The sequence below is a fragment of the Lepisosteus platostomus genome, chromosome 6 (genome assembly GCF_059453375.1).
Source record: "Lepisosteus platostomus isolate fLepPlt1 chromosome 6, fLepPlt1.hap1, whole genome shotgun sequence".
Classification (NCBI taxonomy): Eukaryota; Metazoa; Chordata; class Actinopteri; order Semionotiformes; family Lepisosteidae; genus Lepisosteus; species Lepisosteus platostomus.
In genome coordinates, this window is record NC_142616.1 from 43,059,180 (window position 1) to 43,071,191 (window position 12,012).

Genomic DNA, 12,012 nt, shown 5'->3' on the forward strand with positions numbered 1-12,012 from the left:
TTCACTGATCTCTGAGTCCTAGATGCCTCATGTCAGCTCATCCCACAGCTGCTCAATAAGTCCCAAGTCTAACGACTAGGGTATCCTTGTTGTGGCTCGTCTTGCAAGGAAGCTGTTGTTTGACAAAGAGAATGAGTGTTATCGTGCTGGACTTTGTAACATCAGCTGCATGAGAGAAGGCAGTGAGGTCATGAAGTTCCCTGTGAACATGTTGCATTCCATTGCTACAAGTGGAGATCTGTAGAGAATGGAGTTTCCAGCCCAGACCATCACACTTGAACCAAACCATCAGCCCATTGACAATAAAACGTTGCGCATTGTTCTACACATGTATCACCCCTGTCTTAGTCCAGTCTCTAGCATACTGATGGCATGAAGGCATTAATCTCTTAAATTCAGAATATTAGTTCCTTTTGACATCTCTGTTCTTGAGTTTCACTGGACTTGACATTCAACAAGTTAAGCCACCTTAATGCCTGTTCAATGCCCACTAATGAGGTGATTCAGTGCTCATGCAACAGTAAATGTCACTCTAGCATATCAAGATCGAGTGATCTATTAATCAAAATGGTGCAAAAACATTAAGTTTGTCTAAAAACAAATAGAAATAAGTAATGAATTAATTTTGATAGGCGGTTTAGTGTATGAACCTTTTCCTCCAATAAACCTCTAGCAAGACATCATGGAAACTGTCTTCAACCCACAATTTTTGTTAATGTTAATATAGTTCAATTCTATATGTGTGTAGATTTTACGTCGCCAAGTTTAGTACCCATGGTGCATTCTCATTAATCTGGATACTTAATCTTTTTGCACTGCCGTTTTATCCGATGTTCATATATTAGGATTCCTTATATATGAAAGTTTTTCACTTTAACTCCCATCTAATACAGTTTATAGAGTGTAGAGGGTTTTGATTTAAAGCTCTCCGTTATATTGAAAATGCGCTGTTTAGTAAGCGGCAATGGGTTGAATGAAATTCGTACAGTAGTACTTTATTAAAGTTACGATTGTAGTAATTTATGGAGAGGCATAAAAATATAACATGAGTTTCCTAAAAGCCAAATTCGGGCTTGAGGAATTAATCTATTAAAAATGACCACAATGCGGTCTCATCAAATTCAAGTAACACTCGCACCGCTACATCGTAATTGCCCTTGACAGTGTCCCAGAATCTCCTCCGACGGGACAGGGATCCCCTTAATTAAATTACGCGCACGCGTGCAAGGCCGGGAATATGGGCTACCTTCCAGTTTTAATCACGCGTCACTTTTCATCCATCAAGAATATTAAGCTTTTATTTTTTGGGGGGCGGCGGAGGCGAGTAGAAGATGCCGCAGCAGAAAACTCCACCCCTAGACACAGCACACACACAAAAAAGGGCCGTGGCGATGACGTGCACGCTGGGACGCACCCAGCAAAACGTGCGCGGCGGCGGGTGGGGCCGGTAGAAAATGGCGAGTCTGTGTAAGAGGCAGCAATGCACGCTCGAGAGACGCGGCTTTCGGCAGGAACTTGACTCGTGGCGGCATAAACTTATTCACTGTGTAGGTAAGCTCGTTTCACATTGCATGCAGGACCGGACGCGGCGCCCGGGACTCCGGGGTTTGGAAAAATATACTTTGTTTCTCTCGTAGTCCCAACGCAAAAAAATTCTGTTTCTAACCGTCGGGAGCAGCACGGAGCGGCTTTTTTTTTTTGTCTAGTGCAGCTCTTCCGTCAAGAGAGCCTGCCTCCCTCCGTTCCGGTCGCCAGATTCTGGCTGTGAAATGCGTTATACTGCCTATATAGTGGAAGTGTCCGTACGGTACGGGGCGTCCTGTAAACAGAATTCGTTTGCTCCCTGGTTATATTATCTATCTCTTTATTGCTAGGTAACAAAGATTTATCAGGCTTTGTTTTCCTGTTTATTTTACGGAGGGTGTATCACGTGAACGGCGCTGCTTCCTTTTAGCCAATGAGATCGGGGCTCCCGGGCGCGTGCTCCTCTGCGTTTTTTCTTGTTTTCTTCTGTGGGGGGAGGGGGAGGCGCGCTCCCGGCAGCCCCGGGTTCTGCTGCTGAGGTCGGTGCCGCGCGCTCCCTGGCTGCCCTCGAGTCGGCCCCGGGGGCGCGCATTGCTGCAATGGGGGGAATCGCTCAGAAAAATTTGCTGTATTTTATATTTTGGCAAGCCGGGGAAGATGTCGGTTAAATTATATTTAAAGGTCAGGCGCACTAGACGTTTTAAGTTCGCGCGACACGTGCAGTAGCTTGCTGAAAATGTATTGGTCAGTAGTTACAATTATATATTTTTAAATGTAATACAGCATATTTTATTTATATCTTCTTTAAACATTTTGCTTAATTTCTTTGGAAGTCTTTTGCTTATTTTCTGATGCACAGCTTTATGTTTACATCTGTGGAGTATTCCACAAGCTTTTTCGCAATGCAAATTTTAGTTCAGTTCTGTAATTTTACAGACGTCAAATTTCGGTTGTCTTCCAAATGTTCACATTTGAAATGTCGCCCTTCTCCGGGCTACCCTCCCCCATTTCGAATGTTTCTTGATGCTAATCCATTTAAATCGGTATATTTGGTGTTACTGGGAGATCAGGATTCACTTCACGGTGATCTCTTATCCCAAAGGGCTCGCTTCGTCCAAACTGCATTAATCATTTTCCCTGCTAACCTATCTCTGTAGGTACAGTCGATATTCCCTGCTTAGTTAAATCGGTGCCTTGTTTTCACTTGCCGGTATTTGTTCTGAGGCGTTAGACGTGAAATGGGTTTTGTTTGACAGAATACGTGGTAAAACAAATTCTTTAATGTTCGTTTGACAACTTTTTTTAAGCGGCCGAAAATATTGCGTTTATAGGAGAGATTTTAAACAGATTTTGCAGTTACGCACTTCAATTTGCTTGCAAGATGAGACAGTAGAAGCTCTATATTTAAGCGGTTTTAATTGACATTTTGTACTCCTTTGAATTTTGTTTCATCTGAGCATGTGTAACTTACTCGTTATGCAATCCACTTATCGCAGTTGTTTACTGTGGAATGTATCTCGATTTATACTCGACGCGTCTTATCCGAAATTGCCGGTGACTTTTTTTTTGCCCCTTCAAACATGTCAGTGGTGGAAAGCTTGCGCTGTCTTCCCAAGTCAAAAGTCCATTCACTTAATGCATGCTTTTTCTGAGCCATAGAAGCGGTTGAAGTTTAAAATGAAATGTGATTCTTGAAAGTTTCTAAATAGACTGGCCCATATTTCACCGGATTAATGTACGTCTTGGTAGTGCACGATATTTTTTCTTGCTTGATATAGACGACACTTTTGCATCTCCTACTTCAGCGTGCGGCGTCCTTGTCCAAGCCAGAGGGGTATCAGAGGACAGATGCTGTCAGTACATACCTGTCTTTATTTTAAGTTCCCTTCCTGCTTTATAGCAGAATTGATGAGCCTTTTACATTTAGCAGCAAGGGCATTTTGTTTTTTTACATCTCCTGAACCCTGGTGTTGGTACAGCTGGAACGAAGGGGTACTGGTGTTGAAAAGCTATATTGTTTACATGGACACATCTTCCCAATATGAGAAGCTCTTAATTTTGTCCCTGAGTTCCGTCTAATGTGCTCTGTGCTCTATAAAGTAGCCTAGATCTAATAAGGCTGTGTCAACATTTATATGGAAATGATGTTGCCTTTTCATGTTCCTCAATCACTAGCGAAAATAGATTTGCCTTTAGAGCTCTATTACTCATTGAAGAACTATCCTATGGGGAGGCTAAAACACACAAGTTCTGCCTGGGTTGGAGATCTTGTGCTGGGATTATTCATTGTGAATTCTAATTGTGGAGTGTTTTATAATAGGGGATTAAAGTAGGTTCTCCTCAATTATTGTGGTTCACAAGAGGAGCCTTGGGAAGCTGAAGGTAGGCCTGCTTAACGCGGAATTCCGGGATTAGGCACTGATCAAGACTTGACAGAGAGGTGGAACCTAAAGGAATAGGAAATTGGGCTTTCTTCAAGAAAAAGGTAACGCCAGCCATAAAGACCTAATGAACTTTGAAGCATCTAAAAATGATGGATATGGGATTCTGCTGTTCTTTAAAATGTTTGTTATGGTATTCAAAGCGCCACTACTTGAGATACAGCTAGAATATTTTCCCAAACAGTTTAAAATGCTAGAAATGTAAGTCTTTCTCATTTAACCATGGGACAGTTGGGGGGAGGGGCGATTTTTCTTGCTAAATGCAACCGGGCACCACAGCATGCCCTCTCCTTGACTCTGCCTCAGGCCCATGAGTGATCTGTCCCCATCCTTGACCTACAAACAGCCTGCGTCTCCTTGCCGTTCATGCCCGTTAAACAGGCTGAGGTCTTGTGAAAGCAAGATGTGCAGAAGGTATCGAGTATAAGGCATCTCGCGCTCGGCTCCTTGAGGGTTTGTCTTTTGGTTTTTGTGCAGCCGAAGCTCTGCTCCATAGCTGGACTAATTACTTTCATTTACAAAAAAACTGGCATAATTGTAATGTGCTGTTAGATTGGAAACTCTTTAATGAAGTGGATGTTTTGAATCAATTGTTAAAGACCTTAAGGAAAAATCCAATACATGTCTAAGAAAATAATTAGGCTAATTGCTTAATTGATTCCTAAGGCAGAAACCCCAACCAGAAATCGTCAGGTCTTCGGGGATTTGAGTTGGAGGCTCTTGCCGTGCGTGAAGTGAAATCTAGCACGCATGATAGTATTTGTAAGCTCCTTTAAAAGCAGGTTACGTACATGCGTATTTCTGTCTCCTGGTCTTAAGGCCTAATTAATGTCTTAAAAAATGTAAGCAATGTGATCAAACATTTAAGCATGAGTTCTTGGAAACAATTTCTATAACCCTGGCTGGCATGAAGTGATCAGTGAAAACGTAATACCCAGTTCCCAGGCTTATGACTGTGGTATAGTTTTCTTAGTGCTAAATGAATGAATGAGTTCTGTGTTCGTTTAATGATAGTAGAATGGGGGGTAAGTATTTTATGGTGTGGTGGATGATTCCTATTGAGAACCATTTTAAATCTGTGCACGTCAAGTTCAGAATGTCTTTATTTCTGCATTCTGACTGAAAGTCTTCCAAGATGCCAACCTCAGTGGTTTATAGCCTTCTGGTCTTCTCACCCACAAGTTTTTTGTTGTTGTTGTATTGTATTATTTTCTAAAAGTGTTTTGGGATGGAAGTCTTCAGTAGATTGTAAAGGCTAGTTGAGTGTGTAATCAGTTATTTTAAAAATATGGTGTTGCTGTGTCAAAGTGAATTAGCAAAAAGCTGTGTTGGTGCAGAATGGAACCGAGTTGAAAGTTAACATGCATAGCACTGCATTGTGGTTGCTAGGTGTTACTAGTTTGAAATGGGTAAGAAAAAAGCTGTTGTTACTGACCTGATTAAATAAATACATGGTTTGCTCTAAGTTTATTGCACTACTTGTCTTGAAACAAACAGCTGGTTGCTGTTCAGTGTCAATAGCCTAGTGCATCCCAAGCCCTACAGTGGCGTTAAACACATGGCCATTTAAAACTGGGGCTGCTAGTTGCTCTTACACGTGTGTGCTGTGGAGAAAATGGAAGTGCTGACTGTTGGAAAGAGCAACAGAAAACCGTGAAGCTTTTATTTTTGCTAGTCACTCTGGGATCAAGTGATAAAAGAATTTTTTGTTTTGCTTCTTAGGTTTGACTTGTTCCTTTGTATTGGCTGTTATACTATTAGCCCTTGCAGATTTGCGTTTGGGGAATTTTTCTTAGAACACATCACATGATTTGCACCTGATGCGCTGCTCTGGCTATACAGGGTAATTAAAGGTACTTTCAGTGCCTTGTGTTGCTTTACGCTCCTAAACTGTCAGATGCATGTTGGTGGAAGTGAGCGTGCCAAATGCCCAGAATTTTTGCTGAAGTTATTGACAGAAGTTACTCACTTTGTTATTGGATGGGATATGGTTATGCTTTGTGATCTGCTTTGTTGGTTTTTCCTACGCATACAAACATGATCAAATGTCAGTTTGGTTTCTTCTCAGAAGTGATTAGGATGTAGCTTCTGGACACCCTGGAAAGTTTGAGGGAGTTTTTCCATCATTGGTTTTCTGAGATCAGTATGGATTCCAAGGGGAGGTCAGCACTCAAAGGGTTGTGGGAGTGTGGAATAAGCTACCCAGCCAAGTTCTTGAAACCAGTGTCTTCTTTCTTGAAAGAGGCCAAATGTAGGAGATCCCCAGATTATTTAGCTGCTACCCGAATGCACACCATGGGTAAACATGCATCTTTCGGGAGAAATGACCAGAGGTCTGTTTTTAAAATGAGGCAGGAAATTGGTTAACAGTGGCAAGTGCTGGAGTTACAGGTGAGCCTGATTTTGGGAAGGATTGTTTGAACTCTTGGTGTTTTCCTTTTTGCAGGGAATGATGCTGTAGCTTCTGGCAGGAGCTTTGCAGTAACGTTATACAGGCCTGATCTTGAGTTATAGTGTGTTATATGGTGCCCTTCACTAGAATGTAGCCTCACTGTGTATACCTTGGGTGAGGCCTAAAGGACTGTTGTTCACAGCAGTGCCCTACAAAATCAGGTGTGGACCGGCTTACATTGAAGGTCGCACAGAAGACTCGGATCAGATTCTCTGAACGTGGGTGCTTTAACAAGTGCTAATTTTTAAAGAATATTGCCTATGGGCAGACACGTGCTGCAACCTGTGTATGACCTTAGAGTACCTTACATCTGTATGTGTTCCCAGGGGTTGATATCCAGCCCGTGGAACACATAAGAGTCCTATGAAAGCACCTTGTGGGTGCTAAAGGGCTCTTTGTGTCATTAATTTTAGAAACTAGGATCCATATTTAGTGAAATGATAACAGAAGTTCAGGAGGAAGGTTAGATCCTAATCTCGCACACTTCTGCTCTCCTATCTACATCAGTGTCGTACCCAGGACTTCCCTTTGACTATCACAGCCATTCCCGCAGCTAGGCAAGTCAGGGCAAATACTCTACATATATCATCCCTCAGCCAAGTTCATTAGGATCTACGCCAACTACTGATTTGTATATTGGGGGGGGAACCTGCCTTCATTCGAAATACTCCTCACTTTTGGGTTCCTGTTATGTGGCTAGCAAGTTTCAAAAGGCAGGCTCTGCATGCTTTTAGAAAAGTAGTTGGAAAGGCAAAGCTTGGACTTCAGATGGTCTGCAAACATAAGGGAAGCAGTGGAAGAAATGTTTGATTCAGGAAATGAGTAGTCCCTGCCTGCAGTAATTGTGTTGTATGGCAGGTACCTTTGGATTGGTAACGGGGGACTAAATGAATTTGTCAATTGCACAATACCCTTCTGAAGCCAAATGGTGACATCTATGAGCTTCGAGGCGGCTTTGAAGAATCTGCAAACTGAACGGTTGACAGTCCGGGGGAATTGGCAAATAATGGGGAAAGTCTTTCGTGATGGTGGACTGACTTTCCTGGTCCAGGAAGCAGGAGGTGCTTGTCAACAAGAAGGTTAAGTCTGTAAAGAGCGGCTCTGTTTTTGGGATTACACTCAAGCAAGAGACTTCCCAAATGTGCACACAAAAGTGCAGAAACCTTACAAAACAAAGCTTCTGCGGAGATGTGTAACAGTACTAAATCTTGTAGCAAAAGGTTGCAGCATATTCCTAATCAAACTGAAGCTGTTGCCTGAGATGAATGTTCCCTTGAAACAAGTAGGTTTGCCTAGAAGCCCACCAGTGTCCACATAATGTTCTTCTGCGGTTGATAGAGATTGACCCATTTGAATTGATCAGTGCTGGTGGCAAGTCATTAAAGGTAGATATCCGACCTTCTGATTCAATTGGGGAAAACGCTGCCAAGCTGCTTCCTTTCAGCCCAGGCTGAGAGCTCCCACAGTGGACTGTCTGATACCAGTCTTGCAAACAGACACTGAAGTGTGGCTTGAGATCAGCATTAACCCTTTCTCTGCTATGGCCCGAGCGTGGAGGCATACAGTGTGATGCAGGCGCTCGAATGCTATGTGGAAACCTTGTACTGAGTGATTCGCGCTGGATCAGGATAGAAATAGGAGAGATGAAATTGCCGACAAGGCAGCCATGGTATTCTAAAGAAGTGGGTGGGTAACTGCTCAACTGGTTGTGCCCGATTTTCAAAAGTGGAATGCTGTGAACTCTTATTGTGATCAAGTTAAACCTGTGAATTAAGACGGGTAGTGCGTCTTTTATTGTTTTATTGTAATGCTTCTTTGTAAAAAAGCAGTCATAGGTATATATTAGTAAACATTTTTAGTTTTTGCAAAGTGTAATGCAATTTAATTAGGGTTATAATTTAACAATGTATTTTGAAGATTTCCAGCTCTGTCCAGCATTTTTACATTTCCCTTTCACCTGTGATTTGTAAAACTTAAGACACTAAAGCTCTACTTTAAAGATCGGGGATCTCACATCAAGCAATAAGATGTAAGGAATTGAATACACTAGTTTAATAGTTGATTGTTTAATCGTGGATTTATAGTTGTCATAAATGGAACTTTTTTTTTAAATACCTTATGAGTACATTTGTCAAATCGAATACGTGGGGTGGGAATTAACCGCAGTTTTCTTATGCGCAGTGGACTTGTGTGCTTGTAATGCATCACAGAGCCCATCCTAAAACCTAGGACATTTATATGCAGCATCTGCTTGCATCAGTGTCAATTATAATCAATTTTGTTTTCTTAATGGTTACATGTCTCTGCTGTACTTCCTATTTGTTAAAGGTGTACTCCCTGTCGCTGGATTTTGAAAGACTACAGTTTTGTCTGCAGTGACTAAAGAATGAATCTGTTCACTTTGAGGAAAGGGGCTGTTTATTGTCAGCGGTCAGATATTCAAAATGGAATGCAGCATGGTTAACTCGACCATTTGTAAAGAGCATTCTGTCCTTCGATCTGTTATATCACTGTTCTAGTTCAGCTCTTCTGAGAGAATTGGTGTGAAGAAATGGAATGGTATAGGGTTACGGTGAACTGGTGAAAGGAAGACTTAAGTGTGATAACCACACCCTGCCCCCAAACCACGACGAGAAACTGCAGTGTGGCGTATTCCTGATACCCCAACTTGTAAGAAACATGATCAACATTCTACAATGGAAGGAACTGAACATGTGGATTAAATGTCCCTCTTAAAAGCTGACTTCCGTTGCACCAGATGAAGTTACCATATCAACACTCTGGGTAACATCAGTATTAAATGAGCACATAGCACAAAAGGGAGCCTTGATGGTGGGGTGGTGGGGGTAATGCTCAGGCCAGCTTGAACTTATTGAACATAAAAAAAAAATGAGAGCAAGTCATTTGGCCCATCTTGCTTCCTGTTCCAAATTTTAAATGCACTTCCATTTGCGCCCTCTGGTTTGTGCTTATTTTGCCTTCAGCACAGGCTAAATTACAAGCAAGTCAACTTTTGCTGGGGGGGTTGATTTTTTTTTTTTTAAGAAGCCTGTTGGATTTTTGTCACATCTTCCAATGTACTCAACAATGACTTCACCTATTTTTCATAAGCCACAGCGCTGTTTTGTCTGTCCAGTGACATTGCCTATATTTTCAATCTGTTGTGATTCACCACTGGCTTTCTGATCCTCTCTGTTCAAGGCAAATGCACAGTTCTTCCTGGGCTTTCTTCTAACTTTTTTTTTTAAGAGGATGCTTTTCTGAAGTGTTTCTTTGGCTTTGAGCACTGTGCACAACTGATACACCTGAAGAAACAGCTTCCTCCTCTGGATGTATTGATTTTTGCTGTGATCCCAGTTTCTAAAGCATCTCCACTGGAGGTGCTTCTGCGTGCGAGAGACATGCTGACCACCCATGGAATTTGTTTTGGGAGTGATCAGTGTATGTGAAAACGGATCGTTTAAGCTTCCGTAGATGTTTTTTTTTGGCCGAACTATTCGTCTGCCTGCTTGAAATTTCGTGGGGGCGGTCTTGGATTTTGGGGTATCCTTTTTTAAAAAAAAATCCTAAAGATGTGTTTTAGCAGACATTTATACTGACCAGATCTGATGAATTCACATCATGTGACCGTCTGTGGGCACATGATTTAATTCTGAGGTCTTTGACTATTCATTACTTCAGAAATACAAGCCACAAGATCAGCCAGTCGACAAAAGAAGCGAGTGTTTGCTCTCAGTAGCAAGTTGTATCAAATCTCCTATTTGTGATTTAAAATGAGTGGGCCTTCAGCAGCACTGTTCCAAGCAAATGCATATCTTTTTATAGATGTAATTAGTGGGCAGACGGCTTCCAGTGTTGTTAGGCGGCTCTAAAGGTTTCGAAATGCTGTACCACGTTGTTCCTGACAGCAGTGGGTCTGAGAACTGGGCTTGGCTATTAAAACTGATTTTGTTTGAAACTGTAGAACAAATGATCCAGCCGATCTCGCTGTGAAAATTAGGAATATTTATATTACATTTATGTGTGAGGTTATTTCAATTGGACCCATGACTGCGACTCCTGTTGTACCTGCTGGGGGGAGGGAGGGGGGTCTCTCTCTTGCTAGATTTCTCCCACCACCACCTTGTCAGGGTCGATACTGTTTACTGTTTGACGCGAGTAGCGAGCTCCTCACCGCCTCGCTGGACGTCTGGTCCAGCCTGGGGGAGCACAGGAAAGGAAAGGCACGGCTCCGGCAGTTTGTCCGAGAGCGTGGAGGACTCCCCTCACGGGGCTCTGCCAGCTGTGCTGTGGTCGCGGGGGGGGTCCCCAGTCTTGGCTGCCCAGCAACGCCACCTCGGTTGTAAGGCTCAGCCCTAGAGTTAGTCTGCAAACTTTTACAGCTGTGTTTGAAGAGCCCCTCTCTGAGCTTTTGGCGGTTTCAGGTGCACTTTGGCTGTAGGGGGCTTGTCGGGTCATCTAGATCAGTGGTTCTCAAAGTGTGGTCTGAGCGTGCACCAGGTGGTCTGTGGGCTGACCTAGTCATCTTTCTTAAAGCAGGTCTAAGCGTCTCCATTCTTCCCGTGAACTTTTAAGTACTAAAAACACTTCGGAAAAAATAAGTACTTTCATTAGATTTAATTCGATATTAATTTTGGTACATTAACGGGTGATTTTTACAGGGTCAGAAGTGGATATAGGCATAGGAGGTGCACCACATCTGTGTCTTGGTTTAAGTGGTCCACGGACCATCGAACTTTGAGAGCCACTGATCTAGATGAATTGACCTGTGAAGCAAATGGCGGACGACTGAAGAGTCGTGTTGAGAAAATCTGAAGGCTTTGTGTAGGGAATGAGGCCAATGGTAGTGCTGGCAGGAATGGAAGTTGCTGTCAGTGAAGTGAGTGCTGTTGGCTTCTGGTCTCGTCAAACAGAATCCTAATGTGTATTATCTTTGGCACATTTTTCATGAATGTGATTCTCGAGGTTGATCCAAAGGTGTGCATATGTAGTCTGATTAGAGAGCCTGCAAAACCTTGACAGTTTTTGTAGACATATTAAATGACGGTGCTTCTTATATAAGCACACAAGCATCTGAAACAATCTGTTTGCACTGAATGTTCAGTGACCATTGGCCTTCAGATTCATAGATCTGTCTTTCCATTTAATCAGCCTTTGTTTATGCATCTTTTTTTATTACCGTTTCTTTATACATTTCAAAATGCATTGCAGGCTTTCATCTCTATCAGTTTGGCTGATGTTTTAAAATTTGATATACATGTTCATCTAGGTCAGGTAGCTTTGCTCAAGGGCACCACATCGTTTATCATATCTGGGCTTTGAAACACTGGTAACACATTCACTTAGTATTGGAGAAATTGTGAAAAGTTTTTACATTGTTTTGCTTTACATACAAATATTGGTATGTATATACCAAAATAGAAAAATAGAAATGTTCAAAATAGAAATGAATCCTGCTGCTATTTACCCTTCCATTCAGTGGGATCCCAAGTCCTCATAGTAGCAAGTCACCAGCTGCTTATCCTGCACACTTCTGTTGTAGTCTAGGGTTTCCAGAAGACTCGATTACGTCCAGTTCTGGAGTAGACATGTCAT

The 12,012-nt window shown here is 42.3% G+C and overlaps 1 protein-coding gene across 4 annotated transcripts in view; it reads left to right on the forward strand.

The window, feature by feature from the left end:
* The first annotated feature begins 1,358 nt into the window (after positions 1–1,358).
* The window catches only part of lcor (ligand dependent nuclear receptor corepressor), a 91,716-nt gene continuing 81,062 nt past the window's right edge, over positions 1,359–12,012 (forward strand). Inside the window, exon 1 of one of the 4 annotated variants that reach the window (XM_088635946.1) lies at positions 1,359–1,551. In XM_088635946.1, coding sequence (XP_088492072.1) covers positions 1,455–1,551 — 97 coding nt within the window. In that variant the 5' untranslated portion in view covers positions 1,359–1,454. The remainder of the gene's footprint in view (positions 1,552–12,012) is intronic. The other 3 variants (XM_088635945.1, XM_088635944.1, XM_088635943.1) reach the window with 3 other exon arrangements.